The 22,678-nt window shown below is 46.7% G+C and overlaps 1 protein-coding gene across 1 annotated transcript in view; it reads left to right on the top strand.

Annotated features, from left to right (window-relative positions):
• The window catches only part of SLC27A2 (solute carrier family 27 member 2), a 426,278-nt gene that overhangs the window by 219,281 nt on the left and 184,319 nt on the right, over positions 1-22,678 (top strand). Inside the window, exon 4 of the mRNA XM_085644259.1 lies at positions 11,758-11,882. Coding sequence (XP_085500385.1) covers positions 11,758-11,882 — 125 coding nt within the window. The remainder of the gene's footprint in view (positions 1-11,757; positions 11,883-22,678) is intronic.

The raw sequence follows: 22,678 nt of genomic DNA, 5'->3' as shown, positions 1-22,678 counted from the left end.
TGACTCTGACTTGTCCTGAAATCTATCGTAAATATCAACAACTTTAAAAAAAAAAAAGACTGCTGTCTCATTAGATCTTTCCTTTGTGGATTGTGGAAGGGTGTTACCATGATGGGTTGTAGTCAGTGCTTTGACAACCTTAAATAATTCCTTGGGGCAGTTTGAGGTCTGCATAATATTTTCCTCATAGAATTTAGCCTGTGCTTTCTTCATTTCATTATGGTAGATCCTGATAATAGTTTTATACTCTGTTTTAGGGGTGGCTCATACTTCTTTCTCCATTTCCTCCCAGGTTTCATACATTCTTTTCTTAGGGAGATTAGATGACTATTTAACCATGGGGCCTTTTTAGTATGTGCTTTCACATTGGTTCCCTGTTTTGGGATGCACACATCCAGTGAATGTGGAATCTAGTTCTCCTATCACTGGTACCCCTCCTCTAAACTACCCTTTAGATTAGTAGTCGTGGCATCCAGGAATTTCATCCATGCTTCAGGAACAAGCTTCGGCCAGCTCTTTGTTGGTGCAGGCTGGACCTTAGTGCTATTCTGTCTACATGGTTTGGGTAACCTAAAAGGGATAAGGCAGTGATCCGACTAGGGGATGGGGATTGGGGTGGATACCAGAATCTTATAATCATTGGAAAATATAAGGCCTAATGTGTGCCCTTCTCATGTGTGGGTGTAAATACATGTTAAATTAGTTGCAGTGCCTCCAGGTCTTGCAAATGTCTTTTGATGGTGGGGGTGTCTTGTGCATCAATGTGTAAATTGAAATCCCCTAAGATAGTGAACTAAAGTTTCCTCACAGCTAGACTAGCTAAGAGTCTGGTAAGGCTTCCACAAATTTTAAGCTTGCGTCCGGCAGTCTGTAGGTAAGTGCTCCTGGACAATTGCAAGTAGGAGAGAGTGCAATGTCAAATTGAAGACTTTTACACTCCTGGAGTGGGAATGGGGATGTGACTCAGCTGAACTCATCTTTTAATGTAATAGCAATCCCACCCCCTATTTGTCCTGCATGGTCCAGTCTGTGTATCTGGAAACCTGCAGGGAGGGACAATAACATTTCGGGGATGGAGCTGTCATTGAGCCACTTTTCCGTGATGAACAGCACTTCCAAATGGCCTTCTTCTAGCAGTGTCCTGATATCGGTAGCATATCTTGGAAGTGAGCAACTGTTAATGGACCCCATGTTCCATAATTATTCTTCCTGTTGTGAGGGTTTTATTAATTTTTCCTGACTCATGGCTTTTTAATTCATAATCACACTGAGAACATATTTCTCTGTTTTTGTCTAGGTTTCTGCCCTTAGCAAAGGGGCACACTGTGACTCCGGAGGAGGTCATAGCGCCAGATGCTGACTTTTTGTATATTTATACTAGTTTGGGCCAATTTGGCCATGGTTCCTGGCCCCTTGCCCTTGGCAAGCGGGGACAGATGCAGATGAGCTTGCCTTTTTTCACGCTAGCGGGGTGCCGGCACTGCAGTCGTCATTTTGTGGTGTGGGTGTCTAGCTACTGGTGCGCTAACCTTCTGGCCACTCTCACGCAACTCTATGATAGAAAAGGCAGGACTCCCTCTCTACGATTGCGCTAAGTAAAAAGGTCCAGAACAACAATCCCCACTCTGGACAGCGTTCCCTTTATCAATTTTGTAGTTTCACCAATTCAAATTCAAAACATTTCATCAGTCAGCAATTAAAAAATGCAGTTAAAAAATAGTAGCAGTGTAAAGCAAGATTTCCCTGGCTGTCACCTGCGCGCCCGCTCGGCAGCCTTCATTTAACGACGTGGGTGTCTAGCGACCTGAGGACCTATTGTTTCCAATATACAGATAGTGGGATTTGGATCATTCTCTTCTACCATTGTTTGTTCGGCCATTGCTTCCACATGTTGTCAATTATTTATTTAATCAGCAGAGAGAAGTATACATCCCTCACTTCATGATGTTGGCTAGTGCATTATTACACCTCTAAGTACGTACTTCTATTGAAATGCATTAGGTTAATTATTTTTGACATATGCCAGGAACTTCCTTGTGAATGTAGATGCTATTTTGTAAAGAAGGCCTCCCAAACTAGATGGCTTAGCCAAAGGATCTTTAAAACATTTTGGAGCCGATTCCAATCCTGGAAAAAGGCTGTACAAATCATTGTACGGAGCGTTTTTCCCGTACGACTCGTACCCGGTAAACTTTTCTTACAACCTAGGAAGTACGATTCGTACAGAAAGCCTTTTTCCGTACGAATCGTACAAAAGACCATACGGCTAAAATAAACCAACGATTCTGATCCGGAACAGCTTGTATGCGACGTCCGTACGTATTTAAGCAGCGGTTTCCGGGCCAGCAAGTACGATTCGTCGCTACGGCACACCGTACGGCTCTTTTCTTACGGGAGCCAAAAACAGCTGTAAAAGCAGAGTCCCCAGGGGTACGAGTCGTACAGGCATACACCCCCGTGCATTGTGTATGTACGGTGCGTGCCCCCAGTGCGCTTGTACTGTGCGTACCCCCAACATCGCGTACCCCAACATCGCGTACCCCCAACATCGCGTACCTCCAACATCGCGTACCCCAACATCGCGTACCCCAACATCGCGTACCCCAACATTGTGTACCCCCAACATCGCGTATGTATGGTGCATACCCCCAACATCGTGAACCCCAACATCGCATACCCCAACATTGCGTACCCCAACATGGGGGTTGGGGGTACGCGATGTTGGGGTACACGATGTTGGGGGTACGCACAGTACATGCGCACTGGGGGTACGCACCGTACATACACAACGCACGGGGTGTATGCCTGTACGAATCGTACCCCTGTACGACTCGCACCCCGGGAACAACTTTTCCCGGGATACGAGTCGTACAAAGTTCGCTTCGTAGCGGGTAATGGCATTCCCCATGTACGGGACGTTTTCCGTACAAATCGTAAATCGGAAAGCTGGTCCGGATCGTACTAGTACGGTGGGACTGCATTTTTACGATTTGTACGGAAAAGTGTCCAGGTCCCTCTCGTACAACTTTTCCTGATCCAATTTGTAAGGATCGAGGCGATCCGTATGTATTTTTCCCGTATGAATCGTACTTCACGGGTCGGACGGGACTTGTACGATTTGTATGGAAAAATTTACGGATACGAGTCGTACGGGGAAAAAAAATACAGGATCGGAATCGGCCCCTTTGTAGTGTAATTTTACACTGAGGTCTTTTATCTTTTTAATATGATGTGACACTGAGAAAGAGAATACTTTTTGCAATATTTTAAATACATGCATATTTTGTACATGTATGTCACATATTTTCTGTTTTGTAAGTGATGGTAAGATATAAATAGGTAGACCAACATACTTATTCAATTTCACATGCATCTGTACAGCTCACTGCTCGATTTGATAATTCTCCCACATAGACCCTTGTATACACAGCGCAGCCCAAGTCCAGGTAAACTAGAAATTCAGCAATTGAAAACAACAATAGCTTTGAATTTAATGAGCTTATCGCTTATACCATGGATGTTTTTTTTTCACACAAAGATACGGTATTCAAGTATTCTCTTGTTGTCAGTAATCTATATTTTTATACCTTTTGCCCTTGAGCGTTTGGCTACCACATGTCTAGTGTTCAAATAAATGTATGTAAACAGTGTGTACCACAGAATAGAGACATGCCATTTACAAATTATATTTATCGTATAATGTCATTTCCATGAATATCAAAACATCACCAATCAGTTGCGTGCTCAAGACAAATGATATATACTTTCTGCAAAAAAACATGAAAAACATATATTACAAACTGTAAGATTATTGACAGGTCATGTAAGATTTATCTGTGTTTCCCAGATCTAATCATTGGTCGTGTGTATGTGTAAAGGAAAGTGCCTTACAGTATAACCCTATAATCGTTACCTATTCCCGATCTTTGGCCATATTTTAGCCCTATATTTGTACAGTCCAAAAGATACTGGAAGGCCCTTTTTATGGTCGGAGATCTTTCCACATGTCATAGAGGTCCTAATACACTCTTTGCCTATTGTAAGATGTTCTTCTTTTTTCTGTAGTATGGGAGACTTCTGGCCACTCAGTTTTGTACTCCAACACGTTTCGATTTTTTTTTTAAGGAACTCTTCTTCAGGGCTAGTAGGATTGCATGTACAGGGCATGTTTCATTTGGTGAATTAATCACAATGACGCGCCATTGGTCCAGTGATGAGGTTTAGACCTAGCTCCGATCTCTCTGCGTGTGTCAGCTTTAGTTGTCAGGGTGTGTCATCCTCAGGTCCTTAAGTGGAGTTCCTCTTCAATAGGGGGATGTCTTATGTCTTTTTTGTCTGCCAGTCTTCACATCGGGCAGTTCTCGCACCCGTCCCGGGTTCAATGCAATTGAATAAGTTTACAAAACTTGACTAGCAATTCTTCCTGTGATATCACTGATCCTCGTAGTTGCTGCATATTGCTTTTGCCTAATATAATTACCTAAAGGGGTTTTTAACCACCTGTCTTCATCCACTTGTCTGTGTCATTCACATTTAGTTTTGTTCCACTACAGCATACAGCATGGGGCAATGGGCCAATCTACTTCAGCCACTGGCTAATTTCACTTTCTGAGACTGCATTTCGCTCTTTCACAGAGCACATACACACTCAAGGTAGCTTGTTAGGACGATCCTAGACAATGCATGCACTGTCTAATCAAGACATGCTGTATTCACTCTGTGGTTTTATTGCCCATTCACTGCTTTTCATTTGTTCGTTTCAGTGTCCTTTAAAAATATTCGCTTCTAAGTGTTTTTTTCCTATTTGTTCCTCCTTTTTCGTGGTTTGTCCACTCCCCTGGAGCAGGCCCCCATTACTTGTAGCATGCCACTTGTCTCATTTTAGTTACTGACTCAAGGACTTTTATTTTAATTGTAAAAGAGCACTACATGCTAGAGTTTGTGCCTTTTCCTTGATCAACGGGGCTCCTACTTCACAGCTGCTGAGCTTCATCTTTAAGCATGGTGGCCACTTCCAGAAGCCTGCATGTTACATTTTCTGCACTTCATCTTTAAGTATGGTGGCAGCTTCGGGAGGCGGCACGCCTTTCCTCTGTTATGCATGGCTGTGTGGCTTGTTTTTTATTGGGAATGTTGGCATGCATGCTTTGATACTTTTTTCGTCCCAGAAGAAACTAGAGGATTCAGCCTTTAGACATGGAGGTTCTTCCCACCAGAGCATCAGAAACACTCTTTTTCTATCCCTCTTGGATTTTTACCCTAAAGTACATTAATGTAGCGACTTGAGTTAGAGTCCTGTCATACTCCGACCATTTATAACTAAGCAGACACTGACTTAGTTGACACGCATGCCCGGCAGGCCTTAGGCGCCAAACAAGGCCTTAGTATGTGGTGAGAGGTGTGGGAGATTGCCATGCTCCTAGCAATTCACCCTAGGCCTAAGGGTGTGGCACAGCTACGCTAAAGGTGTACTGTTGAGCCTGCAGTAGCCAAGGCTTCTTCTAAGCAGAGTAGGGAATTAATCAATCAATCAATCAATCACTGCATTTGTAAAGCGCGCTACATACCCGAGAGGGTCTCAAGGCGCTAGGGAGGGGGGGGTGCTACTGGTCGAAGAGCCAGGTCTTGAGGAGTCTTCTGAAGGCCAGCAGGTCCTGGGTCTGTCGTAGGATGGTGGGGAGAGTGTTCCAGATCTTGGCGGCGAGGTAGGAGAAGGATCTGCCGCCGGCGGTGGTTTTTCGGATGCGAGGGACTGTGGCGAGGGCGAGGTTGGCTGAGCGGAGGCTTCGGGTGGGGGTGTGGAAGCTGAGTCGGTTGTTGAGGTAGGTGGGTCCGGTGTTGTGCAGTGCTTTGTGTGCGTGGATCAGGAGCTTGAAGGTGATCCTTTTGTTGACGGGGAGCCAGTGCAGGCCTCTCAGGTGGAGTGTGATGTGGCTGCGGCGGGGGACGTCGAGGATGAGTCGGGCCGAGGCGTTCTGGATGCGTTGGAGTCGTCTCAGGAGCTTGTTTGTAGTTCCTGAGTAAAGGGTGTTCCCGTAGTCGAATCTGTTGGTGATGAGGGCCTGGGTAACGGTTTTTCTCGTGTCGAGGGGGATCCATTTGAAGATCCTGCGGAGCATACGGAGGGTGTTGAAGCAGGACGCGGAGACGGCGTTGACTTGCCTGGTCATGGAGAGAGTGGAGTCGAGGATGACCCCCAGGTTGCGTGCGTGGTCCATGGGTTCCGGGGCTGTGCCTAGTGACGTGGGCCACCAAGAGTCGTCCCAGGCTGATGGGGTGGGTCCGAGAATGAGGACCTCTGTCTTGTCTGAGTTCAGCTTCAGTCTGCTGTCCTTCATCCAGTCGGCTACGGCCTTCATTCCTAGGTGGAGGTTAGCTTTGGCGGTGTGGGGATCTTCGGTGAGGGATATGATCAGCTGGGTGTCGTCGGCGTAGGAGATGATGTTGAGGTTGTGTTGTCGTGCAACGTGGGCGAGGGGGGCCATGTAGAAATTGAACAACGTCGGGCTGAGGGAGGATCCCTGTGGGATTGACTTGTAACACTTTTTTAATTTGCAGCACCTGTATCACTTTTTTTATTTATTTCTTTGGTATGCATTTCTTTGTTTCTTCTTTCTTTCTTTCCTTTTTTTGCGTCCTTCATTCTAACCTTCTTTTTCTTTCCGTCATTCCTTTTTTCCTTCCTTCCCTCTTTCCTTCCTTTGTTCTTTCCATCTTCCCTTCCTTCTTGTTTCCTTTCCTATCATTCTTCCCTTCTTTCATTTGCTATCCTCCTTTTGTCCTGTTTTCTTTCCTTATTTCTTTGCTTTTAGTTTTCTTTCCCTTTCTTCCTTCTTTTCTTCTTCCTTCCTTCCCTTTTTCCTTTTAGCTTTCTTTCTTTCTTTCCCTTCCTTCCTTCTTTTCTTCTTCCTTCCTTCCCTTTTTCATTCTTTCTTTTTTCCCTCTTTCCTTCTTTTCCTTCTTTCATTCTTTCTTTCCTTCTTTTTTCTCAAATGCAAGAGGCTGGCAACCAATGTCTTTTTTGGGTCTATATTTGCTGAGACCTATTGATTTTACTAAAACTATGCGTATGATGTAGTTACTTATGGGGGTTTTCAGGCTGCTGAGGTTTGGGCATTTTTGTCCAACCCACTCAAACATGCATCATGGGACAGTGCATCAGCCCGCTTCAGCCACAGCTGACCTCACAATGAATTACGGCATTCTGTCCTTCTAAAATGAGCACATCCACACACACATTAATTTCTTTCATTGTCAATGATTACTATGGTAATGTAAGCTTTTTTTGAGACCAAAAACATTTTTGCCTTCAGTCGATGTTTTTTTAGATTGTCAAACACTTGGAAGCTTCCCAAACAATAACATTTTGCAAAAACAACATGACAAAAGAAGAATTGCCAAAAAGGCTGGCGGACAATGTTAGACTTGTTGGCTTTGCTAATGCTTGCTTCATATTAGTTGTCATGGTTTCATTGATTTAAAAAAACAAAACAATAGCGCGTAAAACCCGAATGTGTTTGAGAGTCTTGTTGAACTGGTTTTCTACATTTACTGCCTAATGTGAATATGGCCATTGTAGTAATAGTAAATACAGAGCGTTGGCTGAGCCCTTTTTTCATGCTGTATCAAGCTTCAGTTCTTTCATTCGTTTCTTTCCTTCAATGAAGGCTGAGATTAAAAAAATGAATATTGAATCCTTGAGTACAGATCCTTACTAGAAATCTGTTTGTGAATTGGAAACCTGGGGTGCATGTGTGCCCCTATTTCGAGCAGAATGGCAAATGTTAAACTCGCCATAATTCATAAAACTTTGAATTCTTCTGCTTCTTTCAGGCGAGTGCAATGGGCCTGGTTGTAATGTGCCTATGTATGGAAACACAGACATGTACGCGTTGTTTGCTTGTATTACACATGAAGTCTACAACTATTGGCTTTGCCAGTGCGATTTACCCATGGCTCCTTACGGGCTTTGGTGTTGGGTTGGTGTTGGGGGCAAATACAATTTCTGTCTTTTTAGTATCTTTCTAATGTTTGTAATGTGCTTGAAAGGAAAAATAGTGCACCCTTCGTTAAATCATGCACTCCCTGGAGGCGCCAATCTCAAAGCCCAGAAAGGTGAAATCTGCTGAAAATTCTATAAAAAGGTTTGGCACAAACGGTGAAGAAGCACCATGAAAAGCTAGCCTTATCATCATTGTCCTTATACAGTGTTCATGTACTTGACCTTGATTATTCCTCTTTCTTATACTTGCCTCCAACATTTTTAGGTCTGGGGGCATACCTTCAGCCTGTTTGGCCAATCCTGTGTCATAACAACACACCACTGTCAACAAACTGAGCGGGTTGAGTGAACCCCCTTCTGTCATTAGCTTGTTTGGTGAGCCCCTTTCTAGCATTTACTTGATGGGTTGCTTTCAACTTTTGGGATCACCGCAAAGCCTATTGCAAATGTTTTTACACTGTATATGTAGATTTCTCATTGGACCCCTCCATGACGAAGTAAAGTGATTCTTTTTGAGACATCATATTTTGTAAGATGGCCACGACATCATGCAGCCACCTTACATGAAGCGATTCCCTTTGACGGGCTGCGGCTTACCTGCCACCGGCAGCAGAATCTTGTGCAGTACAATGTCTATCTCAAGGGCTAGATTTGGCGGCGCTGGTTATGGGGCAGTTGGACTGGGGTGTTCTTCTTCTGCCTTTTTGTGTTTGTGAGCATGACAGCACCCTATCGCTGCATGGGATCTGTGTGTCCCAGCTGCTTATCCAAAATGGCAGCTTCTTCAATGTCAACACGCTGCTTTTATCTTAGGTGAAGGGGTTTCTTGTCTACAAACAATATGGATTTGAATTGAGAGACCATCGTCTAAGATAACCACCACATCAATGTCATACTGCAACAGCCATCATATGAGTGTGTTTACTTATGTGGGGGGCATGGGGAGGGGGGCTTACACACATTTTAATTAAAAGTGAAAACTATTTTATGCCTGTCTTTCAGCCTTGCATTAATTACTTTCTAATTCTTTCTTGTTTCTCTTGTTTTTAAGTACTTTACTCAGTGGCGGCTAGTAATTTGAGCAGGCAGGGGGTAGGTGAGCCACAAACGCACACACACATACAAAGTAACATTCACCCATCTAAACCCACAATCACTTACACTCATACATTCACAATCTTGTACAATACACCCACCATTCACAAGCACATACATATGCACACACCCATTTATAAAATGCATGCACTAATACACATATATTCATTCATACACACATGCACGGGATGGAAGCCTCTGAGGTTTCTGTAGGATTAGGAATGCCGCCTCCTCACATTGGTTGACCAAAGGTCAGTGAGACTGCTGACCCCACCCTACTCTGCGAAGAGCGTCACTGATGGACACTCGGCTCTGGGCATTTCAGGCCACAAAACTGAAGTGCCCAGATCCGTGTCTGAGTGAATCAGGCCTTCGTCATGATTGGGAGGAACTCCAAGTGCTTTACCGGGAAGAGGAGGTAACGCCCACAGGGCTGTGAACTCCTCAGCCCAGCAAAGTTCAGTTGCGGCAGCTTGGCGCTGTGCATTTAGTGAGACTACTGTGTCTGGCTGCCTGAGCTGAACATGAAGAATGTCTGTCCGACTGACCTTTGTTCAGCCTTACAGACACTCTTCATGTTTGTAAAGGTGGGGGAGGGGGAAACCCCTCTTCCCTTAAGAACGGGCTGCGCTTAATTTTTCTAGTTCACTAGTGATCCTACAAACACTTCGATAACTACAATTTAGCAACGTTCCTGTGACTAAGCAGGATTTATCCAAGCAGTATTTGCAGTCTTATCCACACCATAATATGACAAGTATTGGTAAATGCATTAGGATTTGCCTGTGTGATTAAAAAAAGGCAGTATTTTGGTGTAAGTTATAGCTTGCCAAGTACTTGTACAGTGTAAGTTACAGAAAATCTGTTAAAGTTTTATGACTTGTTTATGTACAAAAAGGTCATATATTGTGCTGTCACTAATGGTATAGTGAGAGTAAGTAATAGCAACATTTTGAAAAAATTAAATGAAAGAGGGAAATTATAGAATTAATTGATGTAATAGGAATAGTATGTGTTTAGAGGAGTTCTGACAACTTTTGGGTCACAACACCTACCCCACCACTGAAACATGACCCTAGTACCTGCAATTTAACTGCACTTGTGTCTGCCTGTTTAGTAGTACTATTTAGCAATATTCTGCATTTAGTGCATTTAGCTTTTTCCCCTGTGCCACTGCACCTACTGCAATATTCAATTCAAGCCCCTTTTAATTGCAAGATAACTGCAATTGTTTCTGTCTGTATAGTAGTAAAATATAGCAATATTAGGTGTTTACAGGAGGTCTGACAACTTTTGGGCCCGGTGCCACTGCACCTGCTACACCATTGAAATCAAGATCCTGTTATCTGCAGAGTAACTGCACTTGTGACGGCCCGTTTAGTAGTAAAATATAGCAATATTAGATGTTTAGTGGGGTGCCTAGAGGTTTTGATCTTGGTGCAACTGCACCTGATGCACCATTCAAATCATGACCCGATTGCCTGCTAGATAAATGCACTTATGACTGTCCTGTTTAGTAGAAAATTTTAGCAATATTCTGCATATAGTGGGTTCCCTGGAGCTGGTGGTCCCGGTGCCACTGCACCGGCTGCACTATTCAAATCAAGCCACTTTTAACTGCAAGGTAACTGCAATTATGACTGCCTGTTTAGTAGTCAAATATAGCAATATTAGGTGTTCAGATGAGTTCTAACAACTTTTGGGCCCAGTGCTACTACACCTGCTTCATCATTCAAATAATGACCCTGTTGTCTACAAGGTAAATGCACTTGTGATTGCCCGTTTAGGAATAAAATATAGCAATATCAGGTGTTTAGTGGGTGCCTGAAGCTTTTTGTCCCAGTGCCACTGCATGTGCTGCACTATTAAAAAGATGACCCTAGGGCTTGCTAGATTACTGCACTTATGACTGCCTGGTTAGTAGTCAAATATAACAATATTATGTGTTTAGAGGAGTTCTGACCACTTTTGGGTCTGATGCTACTGCACCTGCAGCACCAGTCAAATCATGACCCTGTTGTCTACAAGGTAACTGCACTTGTGGCTGCCTGTTTAGTAGTAAAATATAGCATAGCTCTTGCATATTAACTTTATTTTTAACGTGCAATGTTTATTGCAACATTTAGAACATAATCATAATTACAAAATAGATTAAGTTAAAAAATCATTCTGATAATGCATACAAAATGCAATAAAAAGTTACTGAGGCATGAATAGGAAATGCCACAAACGTTCTTAGGCTAAAGCATCTGCTTCGCACAACTAAGTAATAAAAAGCAAGCATTCTAGCATACTGTTAGAAGCTGTCTGCCTTTTCCATGGGAAGAGATCTCATCTTGACAGTGAATGGGGCTTAAACAGTGTGCAAAGCTTTAGTAGAAGTATTATAAATGCGTGCAGCCAGGGTAAGTTAACAAAAGAAAAAGTTTCACACAAAAGCGAATGAACACAGTAATTCGGTGATGGGAACTGATAAATAGCCCCCTTTTAAGATATATTAAATACAATAAATTTCACAAGTCACTGTTCAAGTGAAACCTAAAAACTCTTGATAGATGAGAAATGCATACTCAATAAGCTGCCGGCTGGACACTGAAGATGTTGCTCACAGTTCTGATTGTAATTCTAAGCAACTAATGAGGTGTTTCTTTCACATTTAGGTGCAACCATAGTTTTGCGACAGAAGTTTTCAGCAAGCCAGTTCTGGGATGACTGCAGGAAATACAATGTGACGGTGATTCAGTACATTGGGGAATTGATTCGATACCTCTGCAATGTACCAAAGGTATTTTCTGCATGATCGCACTATACACAGCGATTTCTTATCTGTACTTTTCTTTAGTGCAGCAGGTGCAGCTTCCCTGAGGCCCAGGAATCTCGGGTCACACTATGGCTATCCTTACCAACTAGCGAGGGACCAAAGAGCCTTTTTTCCTTGCTTGCATTAGGGCCTATGTCTCCCTTACTGTCAAAAAGAAGCGAGCAAAACTGAATAGCTCTTTAATAAAGCCAAGACAGTGCACCCTAGGGTAACTAATATACACTGCTTCTTGATGTCTGCTTTTCCCTAAACTTAAGACTGTTTACCTTTCCTCTCCCATTATTTCTTTAAACATCGTGTAAGTCAAGGAACACATATCTAAGCCTTGAATGCAGTGCGAAAAATGCTATAGAAGATTGAATGTCATGGGCATGTGTATCTCTGTATGTATCTCTTTTATTACTGCTTGAGCGCCTATTGGGACCATGCTGTGTTTACTAGCGTGACAAATGCAAAAACAACAGTTGATGGACAGAATGCAGAACAATGTCATACATTCACCCCAGATCAGTTGACTGGGGGCGAGTGCTTGCAATGTTCAACACTCTGTCCATCGTCCCCTTTGGTTTTGCTTTGTTCACCCTAAGTTGGCAGGGTATGCCCAGACGTGGGTCCCTTGCTCACTTTCCCATTGATTTCAAGCTAGCCTGGCTGATGAGGGCTGAATAGCCAGAAACCGGTCCCAGGATGCTTGTTTCCGGTCCAGGGAAGACATGGCTTGGCAGTTGGGGCTGGACTGTTCACATGAGGCACAGGGTCAGACTGATTTGCATATGGCTATGTCTGAACTGGGGTGGCGGAGTGAGCTAAAGAATGATGATGGATTAAGCCCAGATCAGTTGACTGGGGGTGAGTGCTTGCAATGTTCAACACTCCATCCATCATCCCCTTTGGTTTTGCTTTGTTCGCCCTAAGTTGGCAGGGTATGCCCAGACATGGGTCCCTTGCTCACTTTGCCACTGGATTCAAGCTAGCCTGGCTGATGATGGCTGATTAGCCAGAAACCGGTCCCAGGATGCTTGTTTCCAGTCCAGGGAAGACATGGCTTGGCAGTTCGGGCTGGACTATTCCCATGAGGCATAGGGTCAGAATGATTTGCATATGGCCATGTCTGAACTGGGGTGGCGGAGTGAGCTAAAGAATAATGATGGATTAAGCCCAGATCAGTTGACTGGGGGTGAGTGCTTGCAATATTCAACACTCCGTCCATCATCTCCTTTGGTTTTGCTTTGTTTGCCCTAAGTTGGCAGGGTATGCCCAGACGTGGGTCCCTTGCTCACTTTGCCACTGGATTCAAGCTAGCCTGGGTGATGACGGCTGATTAGCCAGAAACCGGTCCCAGGATGCTTGTTTCCGGTCCAGGGAAGAAATGGCTTGGCAGTTTGGGCTGAACTGTTCCCATGAGGCACAGGGTCAGACTGATTTGCATATGGCCATGTCTGAACTGGGGTAGCGGAGTGAGCTAAAGAATGATGATGGATTAAGCCCAGATCAGTTGACTGGGGGTAAGTGCTTGCAATTTTCAACACTCCATCCATCATCCCCTTTGATTTTGCTTTGTTTGCCCTACGTTGGCAGGGTATGCCCAGACGTGGGTCCCTTGCTCACTTTGCCACTGGATTCAAGCTAGCCTGGCTTCTGGCAGCTGATTAGCCAGAAACCGGTCCCAGGATGCTTCTTTCCAGTCCAGGGAAGACATGGCTTGGCAGTTCGGGCCAGACTGTTCCCGTTAGGCACAGGGTCAGACTGATTTGCCTATGGCCATGTCTGAACTTGGGTGGCGGAGCGAGCTAAAGAATGATGATGGATTAAGCCCAGATCAGTTGACTGGGGGTGAGTGATTGCAATGTTCAACACTCCGTCCATCATCCCCTTTGGCTTTGCTTTGTTTGCCCTAAGTTGGCAGGGTATGCCCAGACGTGGGTCCCTTGTTCACTTTGCCGCTGGATTCAAGCTAGCCTGGCTGATGAGGGCTGATTAGCCAGAAACCGGTCCCAGGATGCTTGTTTCCGGCCCAGGGAAGACATGGCTTGGCAGTTCGGGCTGGACTGTTCCCATGAGGCACAGTGTCAGACTGATTTGCATATGGCCATGTCTGAACTGGGGTGGCAAAGTGAGCTAAAGAATGATGATGGATTAAGCCCAGATCAGTTGACTGGGGTGAGTGCTTGCAATGTTCAATACTCCGTCTATCATCCCCTTTGGTTTTGCTTTGTTCTCCCTAAGATGGCAGGGTATGCCCAGACGTGGGTCCCTTGCTCACTTTGCCACTGGATTCAAGCTAGCCTGGCTGATGACGGCTGATTAGCCAGAAACCGGTCCCAGGATGCTTGTTTCCGGTCCAGGGAAGACATGGCTTGGCAGTTGGGGCTGGACTGTTCCCATGAGGCACAGGGTCAGACTGATTTGCATATGGCCATGTCTGAACTGGGGTGGCGGAGTGAGCTAAAGAATGATGATGGATTAAGCCCAGATCAGTTGACTGGGGGTAAGTGCTTGCAATTTTCAACACTCCATCCATCATCCCCTTTGATTTTGCTTTGTTTGCCCTACGTTGGCAGGGTATGCCCAGACGTGGGTCCCTTGCTCACTTTGCCACTGGATTCAAGCTAGCCTGGCTTCTGACAGCTGATTAGCCAGAAACCGGTCCCAGGATGCTTCTTTCCAGTCCAGGGAAGACATGGCTTGGCAGTTCGGGCCAGACTGTTCCCATTAGGCACAGGGTCAGACTGATTTGCCTATGGCCATGTCTGAACTGGGGTGGCGGAGCGAGCTAAAGAATGATGATGGATTAAGCCCAGATCAGTTGACTGGGGGTGAGTGATTGCAATGTTCAACACTCCGTCCATCATCCCCTTTGGCTTTGCTTTGTTTGCCCTAAGTTGGCAGGGTATGCCCAGACGTGGGTCCCTTGTTCACTTTGCCGCTGGATTCAAGCTAGCCTGGCTGATGAGGGCTGATTAGCCAGAAACCGGTCCCAGGATGCTTGTTTTCGGCCCAGGGAAGCCATGGCTTGGCAGTTCGGGCTGGACTGTTCCCATGAGGCACAGTGTCAGACTGATTTGCATATGGCCATGTCTGAACTGGGGTGGCAAAGTGAGCTAAAGAATGATGATGGATTAAGCCCAGATCAGTTGACTGGGGTGAGTGCTTGCAATGTTCAATACTCCGTCTATCATCCCCTTTGGTTTTGCTTTGTTCTCCCTAAGTTGGCAGGGTATGCCCAGACGTGGGTCCCTTGCTCACTTTGCCACTGGATTCAAGCTAGCCTGGCTGATGACGGCTGATTAGCCAGAAACCGGTCCCAGGATGCTTGTTTCCGGTCCAGGGAAGACATGGCTTGGCAGTTGGGGCTGGACTGTTCCCATGAGGCACAGGGTCAGACTGATTTGCATATGGCCATGTCTGAACTGGGGTGGCGGAGTGAGCTAAAGAATGATGATGGATTAAGCCCAGATCAGTTGACTGGGGGTAAGTGCTTGCAATTTTCAACACTCCATCCATCATCCCCTTTGATTTTGCTTTGTTTGCCCTACGTTGGCAGGGTATGCCCAGACGTGGGTCCCTTGCTCACTTTGCCACTGGATTCAAGCTAGCCTGGCTTCTGACAGCTGATTAGCCAGAAACCGGTCCCAGGATGCTTCTTTCCAGTCCAGGGAAGACATGGCTTGGCAGTTCGGGCCAGACTGTTCCCATTAGGCACAGGGTCAGACTGATTTGCCTATGGCCATGTCTGAACTGGGATGGCGGAGCGAGCTAAAGAATGATGATGGATTAAGCCCAGATCAGTTGACTGGGGTGAGTGATTGCAATGTTCAACACTCCGTCCATCATCCCCTTTGGCTTTGCTTTGTTTGCCCTAAGTTGGCAGGGTATGCCCAGACGTGGGTCCCTTGTTCACTTTGCCGCTGGATTCAAGCTAGCCTGGCTGATGAGGGCTGATTAGCCAGAAACCGGTCCCAGGATGCTTGTTTCCGGCCCAGGGAAGACATGGCTTGGCAGTTCGGGCTGGACTGTTCCCATGAGGCACAGTGTCAGACTGATTTGCATATGGCCATGTCTGAACTGGGGTGGCAAAGTGAGCTAAAGAATGATGATGGATTAAGCCCAGATCAGTTGACTGGGGTGAGTGCTTGCAATGTTCAATACTCCGTCTATCATCCCCTTTGGTTTTGCTTTGTTCTCCCTAAGTTGGCAGGGTATGCCCAGACGTGGGTCCCTTGCTCACTTTGCCACTGGATTCAAGCTAGCCTGGCTGATGACGGCTGATTAGCCAGAAACCGGTCCCAGGATGCTTGTTTCCGGTCCAGGGAAGACATGGCTTGGCAGTTGGGGCTGGACTGTTCCCATGAGGCACAGGGTCAGACTGATTTGCATATGGCCATGTCTGAACTGGGGTGGCAGAGTGAGCTAAAGAATGATGATGGATTAAGCCCAGATCAGTTGACTGGGGGTGAGTTCTTGCAATGTTCAACACTCCGTCCATCATCCCTTTGGTTTTGCTTTGTTTGCCCTAAGTTGGCAGGGTATGCCCAGACGTGGGTCCCTTGCTCACTTTGCCACTGGATTCAAGCTAACCTGGCTCATGACGGCTGATTAGCCAGAAACCGGCCCCAGGATGCTTATTTCAGGTCCAGGGAAGACATGGCTCGGCAGTTCGGGATGGACTGTTCCCATGAGGCACAGGGTCAGACTGATTTGCATTTGGCCATGTCTGAACTGGGGTGGCGGAGTGTGCTAAATAATGATGATGGATTAAGCCCAGATCAGTTGACTGGGGTGAGTGCTTGCAATGTTCAACACTCCGTCTATCATCCCCTTTGGTTTTGCTTTGTTCGCCCTAAGTTGGCAGGGTATTCCCAGACGTGGGTCCCTTGCTCACTTTGCCACTGGATGCAAGCTAGCTTGGCTGATGACGGCTGATTAGCGAGAAACCAGTCCCAGGATGCTTGTTTCCGGTCCAGGGAAGACATGGCTTGGCAGTTGGGGCTGGACTGTTCCCATGAGGCACAGGGTCAGAGTGATTTGCATATGGCCATGTCTGAACTGGGGTGGCGGAGTGAGCTAAAGAATGATGATGAATTAAGCCCAGATCAGTTGACTAGGGGTGAGTGCTTGCAATGTTCAGCAAAAACCAAAGGAAATGATGGACGGAGTGTTGAACATTGCAAGCACTCACCCCCAGTCAACTGATCTGGGTTTAATCCATCACCATTCTTTAGCCCACTCTGCCACCCCAGTTCAGACATGGCCATATGCAGACGTGTGTCCCTTGCTCTCCATGCCACTGGAATCAAGCTATCCTGGCTGAAGAGGGGTGAAACCCCGAAACCGGTCCTAGGATGCTTGTTTCCAGTCCAGGGAGGACCTGGCTTGGCAGTTCGGGCTGGACTGTTCCCATGAGGCACAGGGTCAAGACTGATTTGCATATGGCTGGGTTCAAACTGGAATGGCATGGTGAGCAAAAAAACGATGGATTTAGGCACAGATCTCTGTCCTGGGGTGAATGTATGACATTGTTCTGCATTCTGTCCATCAATTGTTGTTTTTGCATTTGTCACCCCGAGTGGGAAGGGTATGCCCAGACGTGGGTCCCTTGCTCTCCATGCCACTGGAATCAAGCTATCCTGGCTGAAGAGGGGTGAAACCCCGAAACCGGTCCTAGGATGCTTGTTTCCAGTCCAGGGAGGACCTGGCTTGGCAGTTCGGGCTGGACTGTTCCCATGAGGCACAGGGTCAAGACTGATTTGCATATGGCTGGGTTCAAACTGGAATGGCATGGTGAGCAAGAAAACGATGGATTTAGGCCCAGATCTCTGTACTGGGGTGAATGTATGACATTGTTCTGCATTCTGTCCATCAATTGTTGTTTTTGCATTTGTCACCCCGAGTGGGGAGGGTATGCCCAGACGTGGGTCCCTTGCTCTCCATGCCACTGGAATCAAGCTATCCTGGCTGAAGAGGGGTGAAACCCCGAAACCGGTCCTAGGATGCTTGTTTCCAGTCCAGGGAGGACCTGGCTTGGCAGTTCGGGCTGGACTGTTCCCATGAGGCACAGGGTCAAGACTGATTTGCATATGGCTGGGTTCAAACTGGAATGGCATGGTGAGCAAAACAACGATGGATTTAGGCCCAGATCTCTGTACTGGGGTGAATGTATGACATTGTTCTGCATTCTGTCCATCAATTGTTGTTTTTGCTTGCAATGTTCAACACTCCATCCATCATCCCCTTTGGTTTTGCTTTCTTCGCCCTAAATTGGCAGGGTATGCCCAGACGTGGGTCCCTTGCTCATTTTGCCACTGGATTCAAGCTAGCCTAGCTGATGATGGCTGATTAGCCAGAACCTGGTCCCAGCATGCTTATTTCCGGTCCAGGGAAGACATGGCTTGGCAGTTCGGGCTGGACTATTCCCTTGAGGCACAGGGTCAGACTGATTTGCATATGGCCATGTCTGAACTGCGGTGGCGGAGTGAGCTAATGAATGATGATGGATTAAGCCCAGATCAGTTGACTGGGGGTAAGTGCTTGCAATTTTCAATACTCCGTCCATCATCCCCTTTGGTTTTGCTTTGTTCGCCCTAAATTGGCAGGGTATGCCCAGACATGGGTTCCTTGCTCACTTTACCACTGGATTCAAGCTAGCCTGGCTGATGACAGCTGATTAGCCAGAAACCAGTCCCAGGATGCTTGTTTCCAGTCCAGGGAAGACATGGCTTGGCAGTTCGGGCTGGACTGTTCCCATGAGGCACAGGGTCAGACTGATTTGCCTATGGCCATGTCTGAACTGGGGTGGCGGAGTGAGCTAAAGAATGATGATGGATTAAGCCCAGATCAGTTGACTGTGGGTGAGTGCTTGCAATGTTCAACACTCCGTCCATCATCCCCTTTGATTTTGCTTTCTTCGCCCTAAGTTGGCAGGGTATGCCCAGATGTGGGTCCCTTGCTCACTTTACCGCTGGATTCAAGCTAGCCTGGCTGATGAGGGCTGATTAGCCAGAAACCGGTCCCAGGATACTTTTTTCTGGTCCAGGGAAGACATGGCTTGGCAGTTGGGGCTGGACTGTTCCCATGAGGCACAGGGTCAGACTGATTTGCATATGGCCATGTCTGAACTGGGGTGGCAGAGTTAGCTAAAGAATGATGATGGATTAAGCCCAGATCAGTTGACTGGGGGTGAGTGCTTGCAATGTCCAACACTCCGTCCATCATCCCCTTTGATTTTGCTTTCTTCTCCCTAAGTTGGCAGGGTATGCCCAGAAGTGGGTCCCTTGCTCACTTTGCCACTGGATTCAAGCTAGCCTGGCTGATGATGGCTAATTAGCCAGATACCGGTCCCAGGATGCTTGTTTCCGGTCCAGGGAAGACATGGCTTGGCAGTTCGGGCTGGACTATTCCCATGAGGCACAGGGTCAGACTGATTTGCATATGGCCATGTCTGAACTGGGGTCACGGAGTGAGCTAAAGAATGATGATGGATTAAGCCCAAATCAGTTGACTGGGAGTAAATGCTTGCAATTTTCAACACTCCGTCCATCATCCTCTTTGGTTTTGCTTTGTTCGCCCTAAATTGGCAGGGTATGCCCAGACATGGGTCCCTTGCTCACTTTACCACTGGATTCAAGCTAGCCTGGCTGATGACGGCTGATTAGCCAGAAACCGGTCCCAGGATGCTTGTTTCCAGTCCAGGGAAGACATGGCTTGGCAGTTCGGGCTGGACTGTTCCCATGAGGCACAGGGTCAGACTGATTTGCATATGGTCATGTCTAAACTGGGGTGGCGGAGTGAGCTAAAGAATGATGATGGATTAAGCCCAGATCAGTTATCTGGGGTGAGTGCTTGCAATGTTCAACACTCCGTCTATCATCCCCTTTGGTTTTGCTTTGTTCGCCCTAAGTTGGCAGGGTATGCCCAGACGTGGGTCCCTTGCTCACTTTGCCACTTGATTCAAGCTAGCCTGGCTGATGACGGCTGATTAGCCAGAAACCGGTCCCAGGATGCTTGTTTGTGGTCCAGGGAAGACATGGCTTGGCAGTTGGGGCTGGACTGTTCCGATGAGGCACAGGGTCAGACTGATTTGCATATGGCCATGTCTGAACTGGGGTGGCAGAGTTAGCTAAAGAATGATGATGGATTAAGCCCAGATCAGTTGACTGGGGGTGAATGCTTGCAATGTTCAACACTCCGTCCATCATCCCCTTTGATTTTGCTTTCTTCGCCCTAAGTTGGCAGGGAATGCCCAGATGTGGGTCCCTTGCTCACTTTCCCACTGGATTCAAGCTAGCCTGGCTGATGATGGCTGATTAGCCAGATACCGGTCCCAGGATGCTTGTTTCCGGTCCAGGGAAGACATGGCTTGGCAGTTCGGGCAGGACTATTCCCATGAGGCACAGGGTCAGACTGATTTGCATATGGCCATGTCTGAACTGGGGTGGCGGAGTGAGCTAAAGAATGATGATGGATTAAGCCCAGATCAGTTGACTGGGAGTAAGTGCTTGCAATTTTCAACACTCCGTCCATCATCCTCTTTGGTTTTGCTTTGTTCGCCCTAAGCTGCAGTGTATAACTGATCTATGCAACATGTGCTGAACCCTGTGGCATTTAGCGCCTCTCCTTTTCCAGCGCCACAGTTCCAGCTTGCTGGAAACAGGCAAAACTGCTACCACTCCTTAAGAAAAATGGCCTAGATCCAAAAACTCCCGCTAACTTCCGACCCATCTCTTTACTGCCAGCTCTAACAAAGATATGCGAAAAAGTTGCATTCTCACAGCTGGACCGATTCGTAGAAGACTCTCAAGCTCTCCACCCTGCGCAATCAGGTTTTAGAGCTGCCTTCAGCACAGAGACGGCCCTGGTTGAGGTCTCTGAGGCTATCCGGGAGTGCCTAGACGGAGGTGGCAGAGCGGCGCTGATTTTATTGGACCTCTCTGCCGCCTTCGATACGGTCCCTCACTCCCTCCTACTGACCAGACTAGCAGACATTGGCATAACTGGCCCTGCCCTCGGCTGGCTGAGATCTTTCTTAGATGACAGGTCCCAGCAAGTGTGGATGCCACCTTTCTCTTCCTCTCCCAAAAAACTCTCAACTGGCGTACCACAGGGCTCCACCCTGAGCCCCCTGCTTTTTAATGTCTATATGACCCCCCTTATCTATCTTGCGGAACAGCTGGGGGCCAAAATTATGGCCTACGCCGATGATACCCAGCTCTTGTTTACATGGCCCAAAAACAACCTTGACACGACGAGAGTCCAATTTTGCCTATCATCGGTCTTCCGCTGGCTGGCCTTGGCTCAACTTAAGTGCAATGAGAGCAAATCTGAGATTCTACTGTACGGCTCCTTCCCAGATAATTTCTATGATTCTCTCTGGCCCACCGATTTTCCCAGCCCTAAATACACAGGTGGACCTGCAAAAAACCTAGGAATCTGGTTCAGCAATAATCTCAGATTTGAAGATCACCTGAAAAAACTCACCGGAATCTGCTTTTCCACTCTTAAAACTCTACGCAGATTCCTTCCTTTGCTTCCGCGATCAGCTAAGGAGACGGTCATTCGCGCTCTGATATTATCCAGACTGGATTATGCGAATGCTCTCTACAGCGGACTCCCAGCCTATCTGATCCATCGCCTCCAAGTCATCCAAAATGCTGCGGTCCGGCTGCTGTTTAACATTCCCAGAAGATCTAGCGTTCGCCAACCACTCCGAGACCTTCACTGGCTTCCAGTGGCACAAAGGATCTTATTCAAGATTCTTGTGTTAGCATACCGAGCACTCCACCTAACAGGCCCAACCTATTTGAGAAAAAGATTCTCTCTCTATGCCCCCAATCGCCCTCTCAGATCAAGCAACCTCCATCAAATGACTGTACCAAAGTTCAAATATAGCAGGCTTGGCGGACAATCCATTTCTGTTAGAGCAGCGAGAGCTTGGAATACCCTGCCTCTGCAATTGAGAACAGCCCCTTCCATCATGGCTTTCAGGAAAGGCCTAAAAACCTACCTATTCAACACCAATGCCTAAAGGCTGCTCCTCCCTTGCATTTACTGCGATCTGTCCCCTTCTTTTTTCTCTTCGCGCCAGGATACTATACTATTTAGTAGCAGAGCGCGTTATAAAAGCCTCTATAATAATAATAATACTGTGTAATAATACAATTCAGTGCTGTGTTGTACAGGGAAACACTGTCATTCCGGTCCTCACCTCATGCTTGGAAGTGCTGTGTCACACTTTACACGCATAATATCAGATTACTGTGAGTGCCTCCGAGCTCTAAGAAGTACAATTTTCAGACTTTTTACTGTCACATGAGCCTGGTTTTTGAAGACGAATAAGTCTTGAAAGGTCAGCTAATCCCTCCTCCCAGAACCCTAAGGAAGCAGCTTTAAGAAAGTGCTGCCCTATTTATTAGATAGTGCAGGGCTGAGGGTGTGGCATAACGGCCAGAGCTGCCAACTTTGTCGCTGTGAAACCAGGTTTGAGTTTTAGCGCAGGCTCCACATCCTGTGATTCAGAACACATACTTAATCACCCTGTGCCTATTGAAAATGAATGTGTTCTTGTGTAACTGGCGCATATGTATAGCGCTTCAGGACCTTCGGTTGAGTTTCTGCTATTTAAAACAGGACCAAAAAAATAATGATTTCCAGGATGCGTGTAAAAAATATGACAAACAAAACGAGCAGGAAGGAGGAAGCGATGGGGAACAGATGGGGGGGGTGTGGCTAGCAGCCAAGCAAGATGGCCGCAGCCTAATCGAGCT

This window comes from Triturus cristatus, chromosome 3_1, assembly GCF_964204655.1.
Source record: "Triturus cristatus chromosome 3_1, aTriCri1.1, whole genome shotgun sequence".
NCBI lineage: Eukaryota > Metazoa > Chordata > Amphibia > Caudata > Salamandridae > Triturus > Triturus cristatus.
Note: the sequence above shows the minus strand (reverse complement) of the source record. Positions and strands in the feature narration are given on the sequence as shown.